This window comes from Oncorhynchus masou, chromosome 11, assembly GCF_036934945.1.
Source record: "Oncorhynchus masou masou isolate Uvic2021 chromosome 11, UVic_Omas_1.1, whole genome shotgun sequence".
Taxonomy (NCBI): Eukaryota; Metazoa; Chordata; class Actinopteri; order Salmoniformes; family Salmonidae; genus Oncorhynchus; species Oncorhynchus masou.
Window position 1 is genome coordinate 8,302,296 of NC_088222.1, and position 21,823 is coordinate 8,324,118.

Here is a 21,823-nt window from a genome sequence, read left to right on the forward strand (position 1 = left end):
TAGAAATAATTAGCTCGGGATTGTATGTAGGGCATTTAAACATATTAAACGACCTTTTTTCCCTTCTTTTTTTCTGGTCCAACCAACTGTCTGCAGAATATTTGGGAATTTGTTCTTAACTGACTTGCCTAGTTAAATAACTGTTAAATACATTGATTCAGGGATGACCAGGGGAATTTATGATAATACTGTTATAGTCGGTATTACTGATACGGTATTATTGTTCCTGCACATCACACAAAACCCCAAGCACCGAGTTGGTTTTATAAAGCAAAATCAATAATTCCAAGAAAAGATGTATACATGCTTTTAGGGGTGAAGCATTGGCAGTAAATCATTTTCCAGGTTTATGATTACTGTCAAGAACAAGGTGTATGTATGTGGTCTCTCTGTTTTATTTGAATTTATGTCCCCTATGCACAGTTATCACAAATAGTGGTTTATTTATACAAATCTGTTTCATATTCAGATGTGGTTGGCAAAGGGTAAAGAAAACGTCTGAAACGTATTTACATAACATAATAGTGTAGTAGGATTCATTCGCAATAGAAAATAGGCCCACCAAACATCGAATACAATTGAAAACAAATGTAATGTCATAGCTCAAATCCATCGTGATAAAACCGAAAACAACCATTTGTAATTTTTAATTTACCATAATAACTAACATTTATCCCAAATATTGGTACAATATTAATTTTCGGGACCAGCTACGTGACGCACGTACGCGGATCGATTTATCTCCCAAGAGTCTCCGACTCGGAAGTAGACATATCTGTCTATTCCGTACCATTTTCATATACATTTAATTTGGAAGACCCCCTAATTTATCCCAAAAATAAAACACAACATAAAATCGAACATGGAGTAATTTAAGACTCGATTTATCTCTCTTTTTTTGTTTTTACCTCAGTTTAATGGACCGGATGATTTCCAAGTCAAACTGTGATTCCCACAGCTTTGCAGGGGAGGTAAGCTAATGCTAGCTAGCATGAAGTAGAGCTTCATAGTCATATCGTTTTATAAATAGATTAAGTTATTTTGGATAATATGCGTTGTCTATTAATGAAAGGGTTTATTATTAGTTAACGTTTACCATCGGTTGGTGTTTGTTTCTGTTCTCGCTAGTTCGGTTGCTAGCTAGCTGTTCGGTCAACTAACTGGCTAACCATAACTCGGTAACGGTAATATTAGCCTGAATCGTCTCGATATGAGAGAACACCTCATCGCTGTTGTTACTACAGACCGGAGTATCGCTCGTTGGGAAAATGAATGAGCGTATTTGGTGGGGACCAGTGTCCGTAAAACCAGGTTACAGTAGTATTCATAAGGAAGTGATTGTTTGGTATCACCTTAACTTGGGTGTAAACTACAGTTCATAAACATGTTGTAAAATACAAGTCCTCTTCTATGTGTTTTCTCTGGCACTTACAGGTAGCTGTATACAGTGGGGAGGGAGGCGTATCCAGGGGTCGCAATGAGGAAGTTTGCCGAACCCTTGGAAAGCCAGAGGCTGTCTTTTCTTCTGGAAAAGGCCGCCTCTAGGGAAGCCCAGATGTGGAAGGCGTACGTGCCCAAAAAGACGTATAACGGCGTTCAGGTGAATCCCACAACACAAAAAACACTGTGCTGTTGTCCATATGAAAGAGAATGCAGCAAGTCATGTTAAACTTTGTTTTGAGGTGGTATCTATCTTAGGTTATTTCCTTGGTACAGATATGTGTATCACCTAAGGACACTGTTATGATTAGGACCCATTTGCTTTCATTTGTGAGTGCAACAGGGCATTGACTAAAGGTTCCCATATGGTCTAGCGGTTAGGATTTCTGGTTTTCACCCAGGGGGCCTGGATTCAACTCCTGGTATGGGAACTCACATATTGGGCTCCCGAGTGGCGCAGCGGTCTTAGGCACTGCATCTCAGTGCCAGAGGTGTCACTACAGACCCTGGTTTGATTCCAGGCTGAATCACAAGGGCCGCAATTGGTAGTCCTATAGGGCGGTGCACAATTTGCCCAGCGTCGTCTGGGTTAGATTTTGGCCAGGGTAGTCCGTCATTGTAAATAATAATTTATTCTTAACTGACTTGCCTAGTTAAATAAAGGTTAAATTAAAAAAATGAAGCACCTGCTGTATCTAAGAGCTTCATGCTTTCACTTCCATCCTACTCATTAGTCCAATGAACAGTCCTGCCCTGATCATTGGCTAGCAACAGAAACCTGCTGAAAGTGTTAGCAAGTTAACAGGATTTTGAAAAGGATGCCTGCCTGACTGTTAATCTGAGGCTCTTTCCTGCTGACTCACTGCAGCACACTTCTATCTGATTTTCCTAAAAGTACACATGTACACAGTGTGGTCATCAACATGTTGCTAAGATAAGCTATTACTGCCAGTGTCACCAGAGCCTGATATTGAGCCTTATCCAACTGTAATGTATAAGGCTCTGACCTTCATCTTATCTCTACAAATGATCTGTGGAAATTAAAACATAACAGGAGTATACAGTAACAGACACATGTCCCAAAACGGATTGCAGTAAAACATACAACCTGTCCCAAAACAAAGTGCAGTAAAATGTTTTCACCTGTCCCAAAACAGAGTGCAGTAACAGACATAACCTGTCCCAAAATCGAGTGCAGTAGAAGGGGTAAACCAGTCAGTCAATTCAAGTCGAGACAATAACTTGGGTCCTAGTACATTGGTTGTTTTGCTCACTGAGTAATTTCACAATGAGCCAAGAGGCACTTTAACAAGGCAACATGATGTTGAGAAGTGTCTTTAGGGCAAGGCTAGAGTTCAGGTCACTGTAAAGCAATGTTTGAATGCATCCCAAATGGAATCCTATTCACTAGTGCACTTGGGCTCTTGTCAAAAGTAGTGCACTAAATAGGGAATAGTGTGTCATTTGGTACTTAGCCTATGTCTGAGGCTAAAAGCTTCCAGTGGGTGCTGGTTAGACCAGTGTCAGGTTACAGGTATGCAGACGAGTTCAGAAAGTCCTTCTCTTTAATTTATTCACTGGTTTGGTTGATCTGTTTGCCTCAAGTCATTCTTTATCTTCAAGGGACAGCTTAACCTTTTAGTTGAAATGTTGACTGTATTTTGTTTCTTTAAATGACATTCAGGCTCTCTTTCGGGAAATATTTTTTTCTGTACTTTAATCAAGTCTATGATTTGATTTTTGTTGTTTTGGTTGAGACTTTTGTTAGTGATTTTTTTTTATTATTTTTATTTTTTAAGTGAGTGGTTTTGATACTTTTTATATTGTAACCTAATTGGAACTTTTGAGTTTATTTTCCCTGAATGTGAAAGGGTCACTCACAGTTTACTGATGCTCATGCTATGTCTCCTCTGTAACTGACCCCTCTGTGATTATCCCTAGGATACAGACATCTCCCCTGCCCAGCGTGATGAGGCTGTGTGCTGGCTCATTGACCTGCACAGTGACACCAAGCTCTATCCAGAGACCCTCTCCCTAACCATCAGTATTTTAGACAGGTTTTTAGGCGCTATAAAGGTAAGATGGTGACACAATGTTTAGTCTTATCAGCTATAGATCTACATAGAAGGTCAACAGCATCTTTAACCTTACCAGCTGTGTAGGCTAGGGTATATTTCTTCACTGTGACTACTCTTGGACAAGATTTGACGGTTTGAGGTTAGCTCGATTTAAAACATTAAAAAAAAATGTAAATTCATCTGTAACTTATCAAATTTCCTATGATAAACATTATAATGCAGCCAGCAACATTTCCTATGATAAACATTAGAATGTATCCAGCTACATTTCCTAATGTTTATCATAGGAAATGTTGCTGGCTGCATTCTAATGTTTATCATAGGAAATGTAGCTGGCTGCATTATAATGTTTATCATAGGAAATGTAGCTGGCTGCATTCTAATGTTTATCATAGGAAATGTAGCTGGCTGCATTCTTTCTAATGTGCTGTCTGCTGATAGAATGCCCATTCCTGAATTCTCATCCGAGTGGAGAAGTGCAACTGAAGCACAGCTGTTATAACAGCCTCCAGTCTTCTGGGAAGACTTTCCACTAGATGTTGGAACATTGCTGCGGGGACTTGCTTCCATTCAGCCACAAGAGAATTAGTGAGGTCTGATGTTGGGCTATTAGGCCTGGCTTGCAGTCGGCATTCCAGTTCATCCCAAACACAGAATTCTGTGTTTACGCGAACCTAAGTTTTTAACTTGCTAGTTATTTAAGTAGGTGGCTGAATTAATAACGGGGCATCATATAGTGTTAGCTTTCTGCCATGTTTGAGAAATCAAAGCTATTTAAATGAATTATCTGTACAGCTACCACTACTATCATGATTGTTTTTTTTCTGCTCTCTGTTCTTGGTCCGTCTGCTCCTCCCCCATCTTCTCTGAGCTGAGCAGGCAGGCTTGTTGACCTAGTGACTCCAGACTGCACGCAGACACAGCATGTACACATGCTGCTTCTGAGCCAGTACTGTTTTTCTTTCAGACAAGCATGCGTCAAAACTTTGTTCATTATGCACAATGTCCCTCGTTCACATTCGCTTGTAAATGTCCAAACTCACTAGAAATGACATTCAGTAGCTCCTATATAATCCCTTTATGAGCTGGATTTACCTGTCTTTGCAATTAGTTTATTTTTGTTTGCGCTCATTAGCATATTTTGCTAGTATCCCGCATGAAAAGTAGCTATTACTATCTTGTTAGCATTCTGGTAAATGACGCCACTGAGTTTTTGTGTGGTTTTGGCGTCCCCTTTTGTACTAAGGCGGTAATTCCCAAAATCCTGGAATGAGCGGTATAGCCGAAACCACACAGAGAGACGCCGCCAAAGGCGTAAAAATGTGCAAGCGAGAGTAGAGGGCGTCAATTAACGTGTAGCATATGCCACATTTAATTGTCAGTAGAATCCATATAAACAGTTGTATTTGTTATGTTCTCTTCGTAAATCAAATCAAACTTTGTGCCACATGCGCCGAATACAACAAGTGTAGACTTACCCGTGAAATGCTTACTCACAAGCCCTTTAACCAACGGTACAGTTCAAGAAGAAGAAAATATTTACCAAGTAGGCTAAAATAAAAAGTAACACAATAAGAATCACAATAACGTGACTATATACAGGGGGCACTGGTACCGAGTCAGTGTGGAGGGGTACAGGCTAGTTGAGGTAATCAGTACATGTAGGTGGGGGCGAAGTGACTGCACAGGTAACAAACAAACAGCGAGTATCAGCAGTGTGCCGGGGGGGGGGGGTCAGTCAGTCAGTCAGTCAGTCAGTGTAAATTGTCCTGTGGCTATTTTTATGAACTGTTCAGCAGTCTAATGGCTTGGGGGTAGAAGCTGTTGAGGAGCCTTTTAGGTTCTAGACTCGGTGCTCCGGTACCGCTTGCCGTGCAGTAGCAGAGAAAACAGTCTATAACTACTGGGCCGTTCACACTACCCTCTGTAGCGCCTTACAGTCAGATGCCGAGCAGTTCCCATACCAGGCGGTGATGCAACCGGTTAGGATGCTCTCGATGGTGCAGCTGTAGAACCTTTTGAGGATCTGGGGACCCACGCCAAATCTTTTCAGTCTCCTGAAGGGGAAAATGTTTCTCGTGTCCTCTTCACGGCTATCTTGGTATGTTTGGACCATGATAGTTCGTTGGTGATGTGGACACCATGGAACTTGAAACTCTCGACCCGCTCCACTATAGCCCCATCGATGATAATGGGGGCCTGTTCGGCCCGCCTTTTCCTGTAGTCCACGATCAGCTCCTTTGTCTTGATCACATTGAGGGAGAGGTTGTTGTCCTGGCACCACACTGCCAGTTCTCTGACCTCCTCCCTATAGACCGTCTCATCGTTGTCGGGGATCAGGCCTACCACTGTGTCGTCAGCAAACTTAATGATGCTGTTGGAGTCTTGCTTGGCCACGCAGTCGTGGGTAAACGGGGAATACAGGAGGGGACTTAGTACACACCCCTGAGGGGCCCCAGTGTTAAGGATCAGAGTTGCAGACGTGTTGTTGCCTACTCTTACCACCTGGGGGCGGCCCGTCAGGAAGTCCAGGATCCAGATGCAGAGGGAGGTGTTTAGTCCCAGGATCCTTAGCTTAGTGACGAGCTTTGAGGGCGCTATGGTGTTGAACGCTGAGCTGTAGTCAATGAACAGCATTCTCACATAGGTGTTCCTTTTGTCCAGGTGAGAAAGGGCAGTGTGGAGTGCGATTGAGATTGCCTCATCTGTGGATCTGTTGGGGCGGAATGCGAATTGGAGTGGGTCTAGGGTGTCCGGGAGGATGCTGTTGATGTGAGCCATAACCAGCCTTTCAAAGCACTTCATGGCTACCGATGTGAGTGCCATGGGTCGGTAATCATTTAGGCATGTTGCCTTCACTTCCTTGGGCACATGGACTATGGTGGTCTGCTTGAAACATGTAGGTATTACAGACTTGGTCAGGGAGAGCTTGAAATGTAAGTGAAGATGGTTGACAGTTGGTCAGCGCATGCTTTGACTACATGTCCTGGCAATCCGTCTGGCCCAGCGGCCTTGTGAATGTTGATATGTTTAAAGGTTTTGTTCACATCGGCTACCGAGAGCGTTATCAGACAGTCATCCAGAACAGCTGGTGCTCTCAAGCGTGCTTCGGTGTTGCTTGCCTCGAAGCAAACATAAAAGGCATTTAGCTCGTCTGGTTGGCTCGCGTCACTGGGCCGCTCGGGTCTGGGTTTCCCTTTGTAGTCAGGGATAGTTTTCAAGCCCTGCCACATCCGACGAGCGTCCTAGCCGGTGTAGTAGGATTCAATCTTAATCCTGTATTGACGCTTTGCTTGTTTGATGGTTCGTCTGAGGGCATAGCGGGATTTCTTATAAGCATCCGGATTAGTCTCCCGCTCCTTGAAAGCGGCAGCTCTAGCCTTTAGCTTGATGCGGATGTTGCCTGTAATCCATGGCTTCTGGTTGGGATATGTACGTACAGTCACTGTGGGGACGACGTCATCGATGCACTTATTGATGAAGCCGATGACTGAGGTGGTATACTCCTCAATGCCATTGCATGAATCCCGGAACATATTCCAGTCTGTGCTAGCTAAACAGTCCTGTAGTGTAGCATCTGCGTCATCTGACCTCTTCCGAATTGAGCGAGTCACTGGTACTTCCTGCTTTAGTTTTTTGCTTGTAAGTAGGAATCAGAATTGAATTGATTGAATTGTGACTGGGCTGTACTGGGCCGTAGTTAGATTTGCCAAATGGAGGGTGGGGGAGAGCTTTGGATGCATCTCTGTGTGTGGAGTAAAGGTGGTCTAGGATTTTTTTTTTCTTCCCCGGGTTGCATATGTGACATGCTGGTAAGAATTTTGTAAAACTGATTTAAGTTTGCCTGCATTAATGTCCCCGGCCACTAGGACCGCCGCTTCTGGGTGAGCATTTTCTTCTTTGCTTATGGCCTCATACAGCTGGTTGAGTGTGGTCTTAGTGCCAGCTTTTTTCTGTGGTGGTAAATAGACGGCTACGAATAATATAGATGAGAACTCTCTTACATTTACATTTAAGTCATTTAGCAGACGCTCTTATCCAGAGCGACTTACAAATTGGTGAATTCACCTTCTGACATCCAGTGGAACAGCCACTTTACAATAGTGCATCTAAATCATTTAAGGGGGGGTGAGAAGGATTACTTATCTTATCCTAGGTATTCCTTGAAGAGGTGGGGTTTCAGGTGTCTCCGGAAGGTGGTGATTGACTCCGCTGTCCTGGCGTCGTGAGGGAGTTTGTTCCACCATTGGGGGGCCAGAGCAGCGAACAGTTTTGACTGGGCTGAGCGGGAACTGTACTTCCTCAGTGGTAGGGAGGCGAGCAGGCCAGAGGTGGATGAACGCAGTGCCCTTGTTTGGGTGTAGGGCCTGATCAGAGCCTGGAGGTACTGCGGTGCCGTTCCCCTCACAGCTCCGTAGGCAAGCACCATGGTCTTGTAGCGGATGCGAGCTTCAACTGGAAGCCAGTGGAGAGAGCGGAGGAGCGGGGTGACGTGAGAGAACTTGGGAAGGTTGAACACCAGACGGGCTGCGGCGTTCTGGATGAGTTGTAGGGGTTTAATGGCACAGGCAGGGAGCCCAGCCAACAGCGAGTTGCAGTAATCCAGACGGGAGATAGGTAGATAGTGTGGTCTACAGTTTATCATAAAGTACTCTACCTCAGGCAAGCAATGCCTCGAGACTTATTTAATATTAGACATCGCGCACCAGCTGTTATTGACAAAAAGACACACACTCCCACTCCTCGTTTTACCAGAGGTAGGTCTCTGTTCTGCCGGTGCATGGAAAATCACGCCAGCTCTATATTGTCCGTTTCTTCGTTCAACCACGTCTCGGTGAAACATATGTTAGTTTTCAATGTCCCGTTGGTAGGATAATGTTAATAGTATGTCATCAATTTTATTTTCTAACGATTGCACGTTAGCAAGTGGAATAGAAGGCATTGGGAGTTTACTCGCTCGCCTCCGGATTCTCAGAAGGATCTGCTTCTCCTTTTCCGGTGTCTTTTCTTCACGCAAAAGGCGTGGATCTGGGCCTGTTCCAGTGAAAGCAGGATATCCTTCTCGTCGGACTCTTAAATGAAAAATGTTTCTTCCAGTCCGTGGTGAGTAATCACGTTTCTGATGTCCAGAAGTTATTTTCGGTCATAAGAGACGGTAGCAGCAATATAATTGACACACGAAGTTAAAAAATAAGTTACACAAAACGCAAATAAAATAACAAAATTGCACAATTGGTTGGGAAGAGTGTAAAACGTCAACCATGTTTTTTTTGGTGCCATCTTTTCATAGGCATTGTGAATTATTCCTTATTCATGTTCCTTTTTACTCTTATGTCCCACCGGAGCCACCATACCCACCTGCACTCGTTATGTTAGGGTTGTAAATACACCTGAGCAGTTAATAAAGAATTTAGCTTGTCTTGTTCTTTCTGCATAACAGTATTCTCTCTTGAAATTAGTCCTTTTTCAGCCTGCCTAGGCTATATGCGATTGAAATCAACACTGGTAGGCTGCAATTGTTTTAAAAATATATAGCCTATTTAACTGAAACCTTGTCTTACAGCCCAATAGATGTTAAACTAGATCTTTAGCTAGTCTACATAGGGAAGATCATGACAATTTCTCAAATTCTTTTTCTATAAACGACCCAAACCATTTATTTGCCCATTTTAGCAGCGTTGCTCTGAATAGACGCGAGAAAAATAGACTTTCTTTCTAAATAAATTCGCATTACGCTGTTGACGTTCGCGGCCCATTTAGTTTCGTATATTTTCCCTTACTTGGGCTAGCCCCCTAGTAATTCAAGTTCCAGCCAATGGGGTTCAGCACCTCGCCATTTGAGTGAGTCAAAGACTAGTAGGCAATTTTCGAGGACCACTTTTGGCTAAAAGGTATACAAAAGTACCAGAGAATGTCTTTTAACCTGGGCTGCCTTCCTTCCAGAGTAGTAGTCCTGGAGAATGTCTTTAACCTGGGCAGCCTTCCTTACAGAGTAGTAGTCCAGGAGAATGTCTTTAACCTGGGCTGCCTTCCTTACAGAGTAGTAGTCCTGGAGAATGTCTTTAACCTGGGCTGCCTTCCTTGCAGAGTAGTTAGAACCCGGGGTGCTGAGTTTAGACACTGGGTACTAGTAATGTCACTTAGTCCTCCTGACCCTGTCTCTCTCTCTCTCTCTCCTCAGGCCCGTCCAAAGTACCTCCGCTGCATCGCCATCGCCTGTTACTTCCTGGCTGCCAAAACCAGCGAGGAAGATGAGGTGATTACACCCTAGCCTCACACGACCAGTCCTTCCTTAGTGTGCTTCACTATTCACATTATTTGTTTCTTTCTATTCAGCTTTGTTATCCAAACATTTGGCAATATGATTTGCAGCTGTATTAAAAACAAACAATTTTATGAACGTCCCAACGAAAGGTTATTTTCCAAATGCTGAAATGTTGCTCACTGTGAAGGTTAGCTACAATAGTTGTAATGCTAGATGAAGTCCTAGAGAACTACACACCAAGTTGGCAGAAAGTGGGTAACCAGAAGTCCTCTTTGTCTCTCTCTTTTTTTCCTGTCTCTCTCTCTCCGTCTCGCTCTCTGTCTGTGTGTGCGCAGCGTGTGCCGTTGTTGCGTGACTTGGCCAGCAGCAGCAGGTGTGGCTGCTCCCCATCAGAGATACTGAGAATGGAGAGGATCATTCTGGATAAACTCAACTGGGACCTGCACGCTGCCACACCACTGGAGTTTCTACACATTGTGAGTATTGTATTCTGTCACCACATTCATACTTCTGTCCTAGCCGGATCCACCGCCAGAACCACTAACTAGCCTGCAGTGGAGGATCTGGCTCAGTCCTGCCCAGGACTGGATCCACCAGAATACTGCCCTGTTTTTTGTTATGAGTAAAAGGTAATAGGCTTGGGCGGTGTACCGCATAGCGGGAGTATTTTGAAATACCGAAGGTATGATTTTTATTTACCGGGCCCCTCTAAAGTTTGGAGGTGTGTGCCACACCACTGCTTATAAATATAAGTGAACTATTTTAAGATATGGCAAATGAATGACATCCAGCCTGGGGCTCCAGCTATACATTTGGTTTGGGGCTAGCTTGCAAGAACAAGCTTCCTAGTTACAGCAACCTCTCCATAGCTCAGGCTGATTTACCCACCTGCTTCAAGATGTCAGTTATCATCCAAGAAAGAAAAGGTAACTGAACTGAATGACTACCAACCAGCAGCACTCTTCTGTCATCATGAAGTGCTTCGAGACGCTAGTCAAAGACCATCTCACCACCGCCCTCCACGACACACTCAACCCTCGCCCACCGCCCCGACAGATCCAAGGCTATTACGCTGCACACTGTCTTTAATCACCTGGACAAAAGGAATGCATATGTGAGGATTCCGTTTGACTACAGCTCAGCCTTTTTACATTTGAGTCATTTAGCAGACGTTCTTATCCAGAGAGACTTACAGTCAGTGCATTCATCTTAAGATAGCTGGGTGAGACCACCACAGGCATAGGAAGTACATTTTTCCTCAAAGTAGCTATTAGTAGAGTTAGCGCTAGAAGGGGGGGGGGTCAAGTGCTGGTTTTATTTATTTATTGTATATATATATTACACACAGTACCAGTCAAAAGTTTGGACACACCTACTCATTCAAGGGTTTTTCTTTTTTTCTTTCTTTTTTTTAAACTTATTTCTACATTGTAGAATAATAGTGAAGACATTAAAACTATGAAATAACACATATGGAATCATGTAGTAACCAAAAAACAAAAGTATTAAACATCAAAATATAATTTATATCTGAGATTCTTCACAGTAGCCACTCTGTCTTTGGCTATGCTGGATTCAGTGATATTGACTTCCTTTCTCTGTAATTAATATTACCTGATTGAGCTAATCATGTAAATGTAATTAACTAGAAAGTCAGGGCACCACAAAATAATATTTATAGAGCAGTTATCTTCCGAATAAACTCTTAAAGACCCAGTGATATTTTACATCAATAGCAGTCAATATTAATCGTCACTTTATTTCAGTCTCATCTGAAACTTGTAAATTCTTGGTTATCTTCACGAACCCTGGCTAGCACCCCTTGTGTTCACTGCCGGTAACACTGTATACCCTGGTATGGTACAGGAACGGTACGAAGGTTTGAAAATCTGGATTCCGCCCCAACCCTAGTAGGTAATCACTTTAAAACATAAAATAGGTGATGCGAGTCCTCTTCTTCCACCAACACATTCATACTCCTGTCCTAGCCAGAGCCTCCATTAGAGGCTTGAAGTTAAGAGTGGAGGATCTGGCTCAGACTGTATCCACCAGAATACTGCCCTGTTTATGAGCTATAGGTGACCACTTTATAACAGAACATAGAACATCTATCACAACACAGTTTTGTGTTATTCAGCTAAATTCCATCCAACTGTAACTATCACTCTTTGTCTCAAATCTGCTGTTGTCCCTCAGTTAACTCGAGTGCGTACATTTTAGTGTGTTTATTATGTAAATGCAATACCTGTGGGGTTCAGAGGTTGTGAATCCATAACCTTGGTGTTGCTAGCACCACTCTCTTACACACTGCTGTTCCCCTTCAGTTCCATGCCATGGTGCTGTCTTGCAAGTCCCGGTTCGTGGTGGGTCTGGTGGGGTGTAACCCGGCGCAGCACCTGTCAGTGTTGACCCAGCAGCTGCACTACTGCCTGGCCGACAGCGCCCTGCTACAACCCCTCTCCCGGGGATCCATGCTGGCGCTGGCCCTCATCTCCCTGGAGCTGGAGAATATCTGCCCTGACGGGCTGGCTCTCACTGTCCTCTTGCTCAGGAAAGCACAGGTACTAAACTCTCACTATTCTCCTGCTCAGAAAAACACATTTAGGCCTGTTGGCATGTTTGGATAGGGGCCGGTTAGACAGTAAGGGCTTCTGCCTAAAGGCCACACATTTATCAATGTTGACGTGGATTCTAGTCTGACCTACTGCCTATTTGACACTCAACCTCCCATGTCTCTTTCTCTCACCGTCCGTTCAATCACACTCAACCTCCCACGTCTCTTTCTCTCACCGTCCGTTCAATCACACTCAACCTCCCACGTCTCTTTCTCACACCGTCCGTTCAATCACACTCAACCTCCCATGTCTTTCTCTCACCGTCCGTTCAATCACACTCAACCTCCCACGTCTCTTTCTCTCACCGTCCGTTCAATCACACTCAACCTCCCACGTCTCTTTCTCTCACCGTCCGTTCAATCACACTCAACCTCCCACGTCTCTTTCTCTCACCGTCCGTTCAATCACACTCAACCTCCCACGTCACTTTCTCTCACCGTCCGTTCAATCACACTCAACCTCCCACGTCTCTTTCTCTCACCGTCCGTTCAATCACACTCAACCTCCCACGTCTCTTTCTCTCACCGTCCGTTCAATCACACTCAACCTCCCATGTCTCTTTCTCTCACCGTCCGTTCAATCACACTCAACCTCCCATGTCTCTTTCTCTCACCGTCCGTTCAATCACACTCAACCTCCCACGTCTCTTTCTCTCACCGTCCGTTCAATCACACTCAACCTCCCACGTCTCTTTCTCTCACCGTCTGTTCAATCACACTCAACCTCCCACGTCTCTTTCTCTCACCGTCCGTTCAATCACACTCAACCTCCCATGTCTCTTTCTCTCACCGTCCGTTCAATCACACTCAACCTCCCATGTCTCTTTCTCTCACCGTCCGTTCAATCACACTCAACCTCCCATGTCTCTTTCTCTCACCGTCCGTTCAATCACACTCAACCTCCCATGTCACTTTCTCTCACCGTCCGTTCAATCACACTCAACCTCCCACGTCTCTTTCTCTCACCGTCCGTTCAATCACACTCAACCTCCCACGTCTCTTTCTCTCACCGTCCGTTCAATCACACTCAACCTCCACGTCTCTTTCTCTCACCGTCCGTTCAATCACACTCAACCTCCCACGTCTCTTTCTCTCACCGTCTGTTCAATCACACTCAACCTCCCACGTCTCTTTCTCTCACCGTCCGTTCAATCACACTCAACCTCCCACGTCTCTTTCTCTCACCGTCCGTTCAATCACACTCAACCTCCCACGTCTCTTTCTCTCACCGTCCGTTCAATCACACTCAACCTCCCATGTCTCTTTCTCTCACCGTCTGTTCAATGAAATCATAACAAATACAGGGAGAAAAAATATGGATGTTTACATAATATGGATGTTGTAGTCCCTCCCACGTATCGAATCCATGTTTTTTTTTTAAGTCACTGGTATTATCAGGATGCCCCTGGCAACCGTTGCTGTCCATTGGTTTCATAATATAGTCTACCTGCATTTTTACGCACAATAACATAATTATAATCAAGATTCTCATGTTACTCCCCCTCTAGATCGATAGTTCTCAACTCATCCGCTGTCAAGCGTTGGTTTCACGTCGCCTGTCCACACAGGAGGTTTCCCTGCCTCCCAACACTGTCTACATCTACCAGCACCACATCCACAGTCTGGCCCCAGACCCCTGCGACGGGGAAGGAGAGTCCAGCACCAGGCTCCACTTCCCAGTCACAGACCCAGACCCCAGGGATCGAAGCCTCTCCAGGGTCTCCACCAGCACCACCCTGCTCCAGGTCCACGGTCCGCCCATGCCCCGCCACCAAGTCCACCTGCGCTGCAAGCTCTCATCCAAGCGCAAGGTGAGAGCTTGGCTACTCCATCAACCGGAGTAAAGTATTTTTACCACCTACCTACTTATGCTACTATTGCTATTTTACCTGCCTTGATTCTAAATGCGTGTTGTTCTTATGGTATGACGAGAATGGCTGCCGGGGGAATGGCTGCCGGGGGGAATGGCTGCCGGGGGGAATGGCTGCCGTTTTTACGGGCTCCTGACCGAAGGGGTTATTTTTTTGTGTAATATTTTTTTAGAAGACCTAAGATTAAGAATTGTTGCCTTGCATAAAGCTGGAAAGGGTTACAAAAGTATTTCTAAAAGCCTTGATGTTCATCAGTCCACGGTAAGACCAATTGCTTGTAAATGGAGAAAGTTCAGCACTGTTGCTATCGGTTTTACCTCATTTCTACCAGCACGTCACCTCTGCAACGAGAGGGATAAAACTCTAGAGACATCTTTACTCCACTCAGAGACGCAGACTAAGATCTCCCCTGCCCTCCATTTGGCAAATCGGACTATAATTATATTCTCCTGATTCCCGCTTACAAGCAAAAACTCACAGGATGTACCAGTGACGCGCTCAATACGCAAGTGGTCCGATGAAGCGGATGCTAAGCGACAAGACTGTTTCCCTAGCACAGACTGGAATATGTTCCGTGATTCATCTGATGGCATTAAGGAGTTAACCTCTTGAAACTCCCCATCCCGGATCCGGGATTGTGACTAAGCCTCGGGCTCATTAGCATAACGCAACGTTAACGATTTCTGAAAATCGCAAATAAAATTAAAATAATGCGTTTGCTCTCAAGCTTAGCCTTTTCTTAACAACACTGTCATCTCAGATTTTCAAAATATGCTTTTGAACCATAGAAATTGACTAATTTGTGTAAGAGTATGCAAAGCTAGCATAGCATTTTGTGTAGCATGTAGCGCGCAACATTTTCACAAAAGCCAGATAACCAAATAAATAAAATCATTTACCTTTGAAGAGCTTCTGATGTTTTCAATGAGGAGACTCCCAGCCACATACCAAATGCGCAGTGTTTCCTGAAAGCGTCTGTGTGTAGGAGAAATCGTTCCGTTTTCTACATTGCGCCTGGCTACCGAAACGAACCGAAAATGCAGTCACCTACAACGTGAAACTTTTCCGGATTAACTACATAATATCGCCGAAACATGGCAAACGTTGTTTGGAATCAATCCTCAAGGTGTTTTTTCACATATCTCTTCATTGACATGCAGTTCATGGAAGCTTGCTTCTCTCTCTGTGCCCCATGGAAAAATACTGGCAGGTGACTTTTGCGCACCAATTTCGGCGCAGGACACCGGGCGGACACGTGGTAAATGTGGTCTCTTGTGGTCAATCTTCCAACGATCTGCCTACAAATACGTCACAATGCTGCAGACACCTTGGGGAAACGACAGAAAGGGCAGACTCATTCCTCTTGCGTTCACAGCCATATAAGGAGATCATGAAAGACAGAGCCTCAAAAATCCTTGTCATTTCCTGGATGCCAAGTCATCTTGGTTTTGCCTGAAGCTCACGTTAAAGGGCACGCACAGAGAAGATATTTGTATTTCTGGACACGTCAGAGTGTTTTCTTTCGAACAGTAGCAATTATATGCATAGTCGAGCATCTTTTTGTGACAAAATATCTTGTTTAAAACGGGAACGTTTTTCTTCCAAAAATGAAATAGCGCCACCATAAGTGTAAGAGGTTAACTACATCTGTCACTGGCTTCATTAATAAGTGCATTGACGACTTTTTCCCCACAGTGTCCGTACGCACATATCCCAACCAAAAGCCATGGATTATAGGCAACATCCACACTGAGCTAAAGGCTGGAGCTGCTACTTTCAAGGAGCAGGACAATTTTCTGGACGTTTTTAATAATCCCTCTACGCCCTTTGACAAACCATCAAGCATGCAAAGGGTCAATATAGGATTAAGATGGAATCCTACTACACCAGCTTTGAGGCTCGCCGGATATGGCAAGGCTTGGAAACGATCACGGATTACAAAGGGAAACCCAGCCGAGAGCTGCCCAGTGACGTGGGCCTACCAGACCAGCGAAATGCCTTCTATGCTCACTTCGAGGCAAGCAACACTGAACCATGCGTGAGAGTGCCAGCTGTTCCGGAGGACTGTGTGGTCACGCTCTCTCCGTAGCCAATGTGAGCAAGACCTTTAAACAGGTTAACGTTCACAAGGCCACAGGGCCAGACGTAATACCAGGACGCGTACTCCGAACATGCGCTTAACCTCTCTGACCCAGTCTGTCATGCCTACATTTTTCAAGCAAACCACCATAGTCCCTGTGCCTAAGAATGCAAAGGTAACCTGTCTAAGAATGCCAAGAATAAGGCCGGTTGCCAAGGTAACCTGTCTGACCGCCGCCATAAAATGCTTTGAAAGGCCTGTCATGACTCACATACATAAACACCATCATCCCAGAAACCCTGAACTTACTCCAATTCGCATACCGCCCCAACAGATCCACAGATGACGCATTCTCTATTGCACTCAACACTTTACTTTCCCACCTGGATAAAAGGAACGGCCTATGCGAGAATGCTGTTCATTGACTACAGCTCAGTGTTCAACACAGAGCGAGGATCTCCTTCCAGATGGACATCAGATCCTGCAACACACTTTGGTTTCCTAGAAACATCTAAACAGAATTATATACAACCAACGGGTTTTAAGATTTTTCGAGCGGACAGGAAGCGGGCTCTCTGGCAAGGGTGGTGGGCTCTGCTTTAGAACCAACAAGTGCGATGGGGGAAACGTACAGGAACTGCTTCTGCTTCACCAACTTGGAATACTTGGTCATCAAATGTCACCCTTTTTAACTTTCAGAGTTCTCAGGGATTATCACCATGGCTGTGTAAATCCCGCCCCAAGCCGACACCAAAAAGGCTCTCAAAGATATTCGTTGGACTCTGAACAAATTATTACCAACACATTGACTGTCTAACTGTCTAACCGGGTATCCTGGAAGGACATTGACCTCATCCCGTCAGTTGAGGATGCCTGGTCATTCTTTAAAAGTAACTTCCTCACCATTTTAGATAAGCATGCTCCGTTCAAGAAATGCAGAACTAAGAACAGATACAGCCCTTGGTTCACTCCAGACCTGACTGCCCTCGACCAGCACAAAAACGTCCTGTGGCGGACTGCAGTAGCATCGAATAGTCCACGCGATATGCAACTGTTCAGGGAAGTCAGGAACCAATACACGCAGTCAGTCAGGAAAGCTAAGGCCAGCTTCTTCAGGCAGAAGTTTGCATCCTGTAGCTCCAACTCCAAAAAGTTCTGGGACACTGTGAAGTCCATGGAGAACAAGAGCACCTCCTCCCAGCTGCCCACTGCACTGAGGCTAGGTAACACGGTCACCACCGATAAATCCTTGATTATCGAAAACTTCAACAAGCATTTCTCAACGGCTGGCCATGCCTTCAACCTGGCTACTCCAACCTCGGCCAACAGCTCCCCCCCGCAGCTCCTCGCCCAAGCCCCTCCAGGTTCTCCTTTACCCAAATCCAGATAGCAGATGTTCTGAAAGAGCTGCAAAACCTGGACCCGTACAAATCAGCTGGGCTTGACAATCTGGACCCTCTATTTCTGAACCTATCCGCCGCCATTGTCGCAACCCCTATTACCAGCCTGTTCAACCTCTCTTTCATATCGTCTGAGATCCCCAAGGATTGGAAAGCTGCCGCAGTCATCCCCCTCTTCAAAGGGGGAGACACCCTGGACCCAAACTGTTACAGACCTATATCCATCCTGCCCTGCCTATCTAAGGTCTTCAAAAGCCAAGTCAACAAACAGGTCACTGACCATCTCGAATCCCACCGTACCTTCTCCGCTGTGCAATCTGGTTTCCGAGCCGGTCACGGGTGCACCTCAGCCACACTCAAGGTACTAAACGATATCATAACCGCCATCGATAAAAGACAGTACTGTGCAGCCGTCTTCATCGACCTTGCCAAGGCTTTCGACTCTGTCAATCACCATATTCTTGTCGGCAGACTCAGTAGCCTCGGTTTTTCGGATGACTGCCTTGCCTGGTTCACCAATTACTTTGCAGACAGAGTTCAGTGTGTCAAATCGGAGGGCATGCTGTCCGGTCCTCTGGCAGTCTCTATGGGGGTGCCACAGGGTTCAATTCTCGGGCCGACTCTTTTCTCTGTATATATCAATGATGTTGCTCTTGCTGCGGGCGATTCCGTGATCCACCTCCACGCAGACGACACCATTCTATATACTTCCGGCCCGTCCTTGGACACTGTGCTATCTAACCTCCAAACGAGCTTCAATGCCATACAACACTCCTTCCGTGGCCTCCAACTGCTCTTAAACGCTGGTAAAACCAAATGCATGCTTTTCAACCGATCGCTGCCTGCACCCGCATGCCCGACGAGCATCACCACCCTGGATGGTTCCGACCTTGAATATGTGGACATCTATAAGTACCTAGGTGTCTGGCTAGACTGCAAACTCTCCTTCCAGACTCATATCAAACATCTCCAATCGAAAATCAAATCAAGACTCGGCTTTCTATTCCGCAACAAAGCCTCTTTCACTCACGCCGCCAAATTTACCCTAGTAAAACTGACTATCCTACTGATCCTCGACTTCGGCGATGTCATCTACAAAATTGCTTCCAACACTCTACTCAGCAAACTGGATGCAGTTTATACCACCCACCACTGCGACTTGTATGCTGTAGTCGGCTGGCCCTCGCTACATATTTGTCGCCAGACCCACTGGCTCCAGGTCATCTACAAGTCCATGCTAGGTAAAGCTCCGCCTTATCTCAGTTCACTGGTCACGATGGCAACACCCATCCGTAGCACGCACTCCAGCAGGTGTATCTCACTGATCATCCCTAAAGCCAACACCTCATTTGGCCGCCTTTCGTTCCAGTACTCTGCTGCCTGTGACTGGAACGAATTGCAAAAATCCCTGAAGTTGGAGACTTTTATCTCCCTCACCAACTTCAAACGTGCTATCTGAGCAGCTAACCGATCGCTGCAGCTGTACATAGTCTGTTGGTAAATAGCCCACCCATTTTCACCTACCTCATCCCCATACTGTTTTTATTTATTTACTTTTCTGCTCTTTTGCACACCATCTGATCATTTATCACTCCAGTGTTAATCTGCAAAATTGTAATCATTCGCCTACCTCCTCATGCCTTTTGCACACAATGTATATAGACTCCCCTTTTTTTCTACTGTGTTATTGACTTGTTAATTGTTTACTCCATGTGTAACTCTGTTGTCTGTTCACACTGCTATGCTTTATCTTGGCCAGGTCGCAGTGGCAAATGAGAACTTGTTCTCAACTAGCCTACCTGGTTAAATAAAGGTGAAAAAAAAAATATATATAGCCATGTTATTACCTGGTACTCCCTGTATATAGCCATGTTACTACCTGGTACTCCCTGTATATAGCCATGTTACTACCTGGAACTTCCTGTATATATTCATGTTACTACCTGGTACTCCCTGTATATAGCCATGGTACTTCCTGTATATATCCATGTTACTACCTGGTACTTCCTGTATATAGCCATGTTACTACCTGGAACTTCCTGTATATATTCATGTTACTACCTGGTACTCCCTGTATAAGCCATGGTACTTCCTGTATATATCCATGTTACTACCTGGTACTTCCTGTATATAGCCATGTTACTACCTGGTACTCCCTGTATATAGCCATGTTACTACCTGGTACCTCTGCACATTAACTCGGTACTGGTACTTCCTGTACATATCCATGTTACTACCTGGTACTTCCTGTATACATATCCATGTTACTACCTGGTACTTCCTGTATACATATCCATGTTACTACCTGGTACTTCCTGTATACATCCATGTTACCTCTGCACATTAACTCAGTACTGGTACTTCCTGTATATATCCATGTTACTACTTGGTACTTCCTGTATACATATCCATGTTACTACTTGGTACTTCCTGTATACATATCCATGTTACTACCTGGTACTTCCTGTATACATATCCATGTTACTACCTGGTACTCCACGTTATTGTTTTTTATTGTCTTCCTTTTATTTTTTTTGTGTGCAAATATTTGTCTTTAACTCTCAGTTGTTGGGAAGGGTCTCGTAAGCATTTCACTGTAAAGTCTACACCTGTTGTATTTCAGTCATGTGACTAATATAATTTGATGCAAACTGAACTCCTGCCTTCTGGCTGCCAGAGGCCAAAAAAAAAACATGTGAAAGTGTGTCCAGTAACGTTTGTGATTTGTATGGTGTTATTTTTCTAAGTAGTTTTTGAGAATGCCAATAAAAAGCGCTATACAAACTAAATGTATTATTGTTATCATTATTTTTCAGGTGGAGGAAATGGAGGTCGACGAATTCTACGACGGGATCAAACGGCTCTACAGCGACGAGAGCGGGGGCCCTCCGGAGGGGCCTCTAGGAGGGTGCAGTGGTCTGCTCGTCAGGCAGGAGGGCAACAATTCCCCCTTGCCCCCTCTCCAACCCGTCAGTGTCACATAGAGAAGAGAAAGAAACCAAGGCCTTCTCGTCATCTGATCTGCAAGGAAGAGGCATCCCAGTGTACCAGCAGGCATTAACCCACCATACCAGGCACGAAAGAGGGGAAAAAAAGCTGCTATTTCATAACTATTTGTTGAATATAAAATCATTTAAAAAAACAAAAAATATTGATATAAATCGTGACTTTCTCCTAGTGATTCTGTGTGTCAGAAATTTTCCTTGACCAATTTAAGGTCATGGCATTTTATTTCTGTCGTTGAACCTCACCTCTTCTGTAAGTTACATATATTTGTTTTCTTTCCTTCCTTTCCTCAGCATGTTGCTTTAATCCTTCACAAAACTTGTCACTTCAAAGTTTTGATATGAATGTAAATGTGTTTTATAGTAGATGACTGTGTTAACCTGCCAAAGTAGAAAACAAGTGATTTTTGTGTGAAGTACTGAATGATTTGTTTATAATATTTAGAAGAAGAAAAAAAAATCTAAATATCCCCCGTCCACAACCTTCATGTATTTGTCCCATCACAGTGTAGTAGCGAAAGCAAAGGAGATAACAGGATGCTGCTACTGTTACTCAGTGGAGCAATACAGGTGTTTTGGTTTTTAGCCAGTTTGTGTATTGTTTTAAGATGAACAGCTTTCATTACAAGAGGGATGAAGATGATTCCACCATATTACCTTATCTTCACTGTTCAGAAATGACGTGTTTTGTATTTATTGCAACAACAACAAAAAGCAGTTGTCTTTTTTTCTTGGGTGCGCTGGTCAACGGCCTATGCTCTGCTGGTACACCTTGTGTCACCAATAAAGAAAAACGTTTTAACAATCTCATGCAATTTGTTACTCGATATAAACGTGTTCTTCAGCATTTTACAGAACATTTACAATGTACATTAACTTAATAAAAACACGATGGAAGGGTGACTACCTTAATTGACATAGGGGCTTGCCATTTGGGACCAATTCAGGGTCGTTTTCCCAGTCCCTATAGTGATTATTTCGTCAACGTGTATAATAAGAGAACGGATTCCTGCCATTAATAGATTCAGGCCTGACTGCAGCTTTGCGTTTTAGTGATAGGTGTTGACCAG

The 21,823-nt window shown here is 44.5% G+C and overlaps 1 protein-coding gene across 2 annotated transcripts; it reads left to right on the forward strand.

Moving 5' to 3' along the window:
• Positions 1-734: 734 nt before the first annotated feature.
• On the forward strand, positions 735-21,563 carry ccni (cyclin I). 2 transcript variants are annotated; one of them, XM_064977300.1, is made up of 8 exons: positions 735-971; positions 1,435-1,600; positions 3,382-3,516; positions 9,700-9,774; positions 10,119-10,259; positions 12,108-12,344; positions 13,906-14,237; positions 20,565-21,563. In XM_064977300.1, the coding sequence occupies exons 2-8, from the start codon at positions 1,478-1,480 to the stop codon at positions 20,650-20,652; spliced, it is 1,131 nt and encodes a 376-aa protein (XP_064833372.1). In that variant the 5' UTR covers positions 735-971; positions 1,435-1,477; the 3' UTR covers positions 20,653-21,563. The 2 variants fall into 2 exon arrangements, with proteins under 2 accessions (XP_064833372.1, XP_064833371.1); XM_064977299.1 differs by having other exon boundaries at positions 13,906-14,208.
• The last annotated feature ends 260 nt before the right edge of the window (positions 21,564-21,823 follow it).

Coding starts and splice junctions, on each gene's coding strand:
- ccni (XM_064977299.1), top strand. CDS start 1,478: ATGAGGAAGTTTGCCGAACCCTTGGAAAGCCAGAGGCTGTCTTTTCTT. Junction 3,517..9,699: donor GGTTTTTAGGCGCTATAAAG/GTAAGATGGTGA, acceptor CTCTCTCCTCAG/GCCCGTCCAAAGTACCTCCG. Junction 9,775..10,118: donor AAACCAGCGAGGAAGATGAG/GTGATTACACCC, acceptor GTGTGTGCGCAG/CGTGTGCCGTTGTTGCGTGA.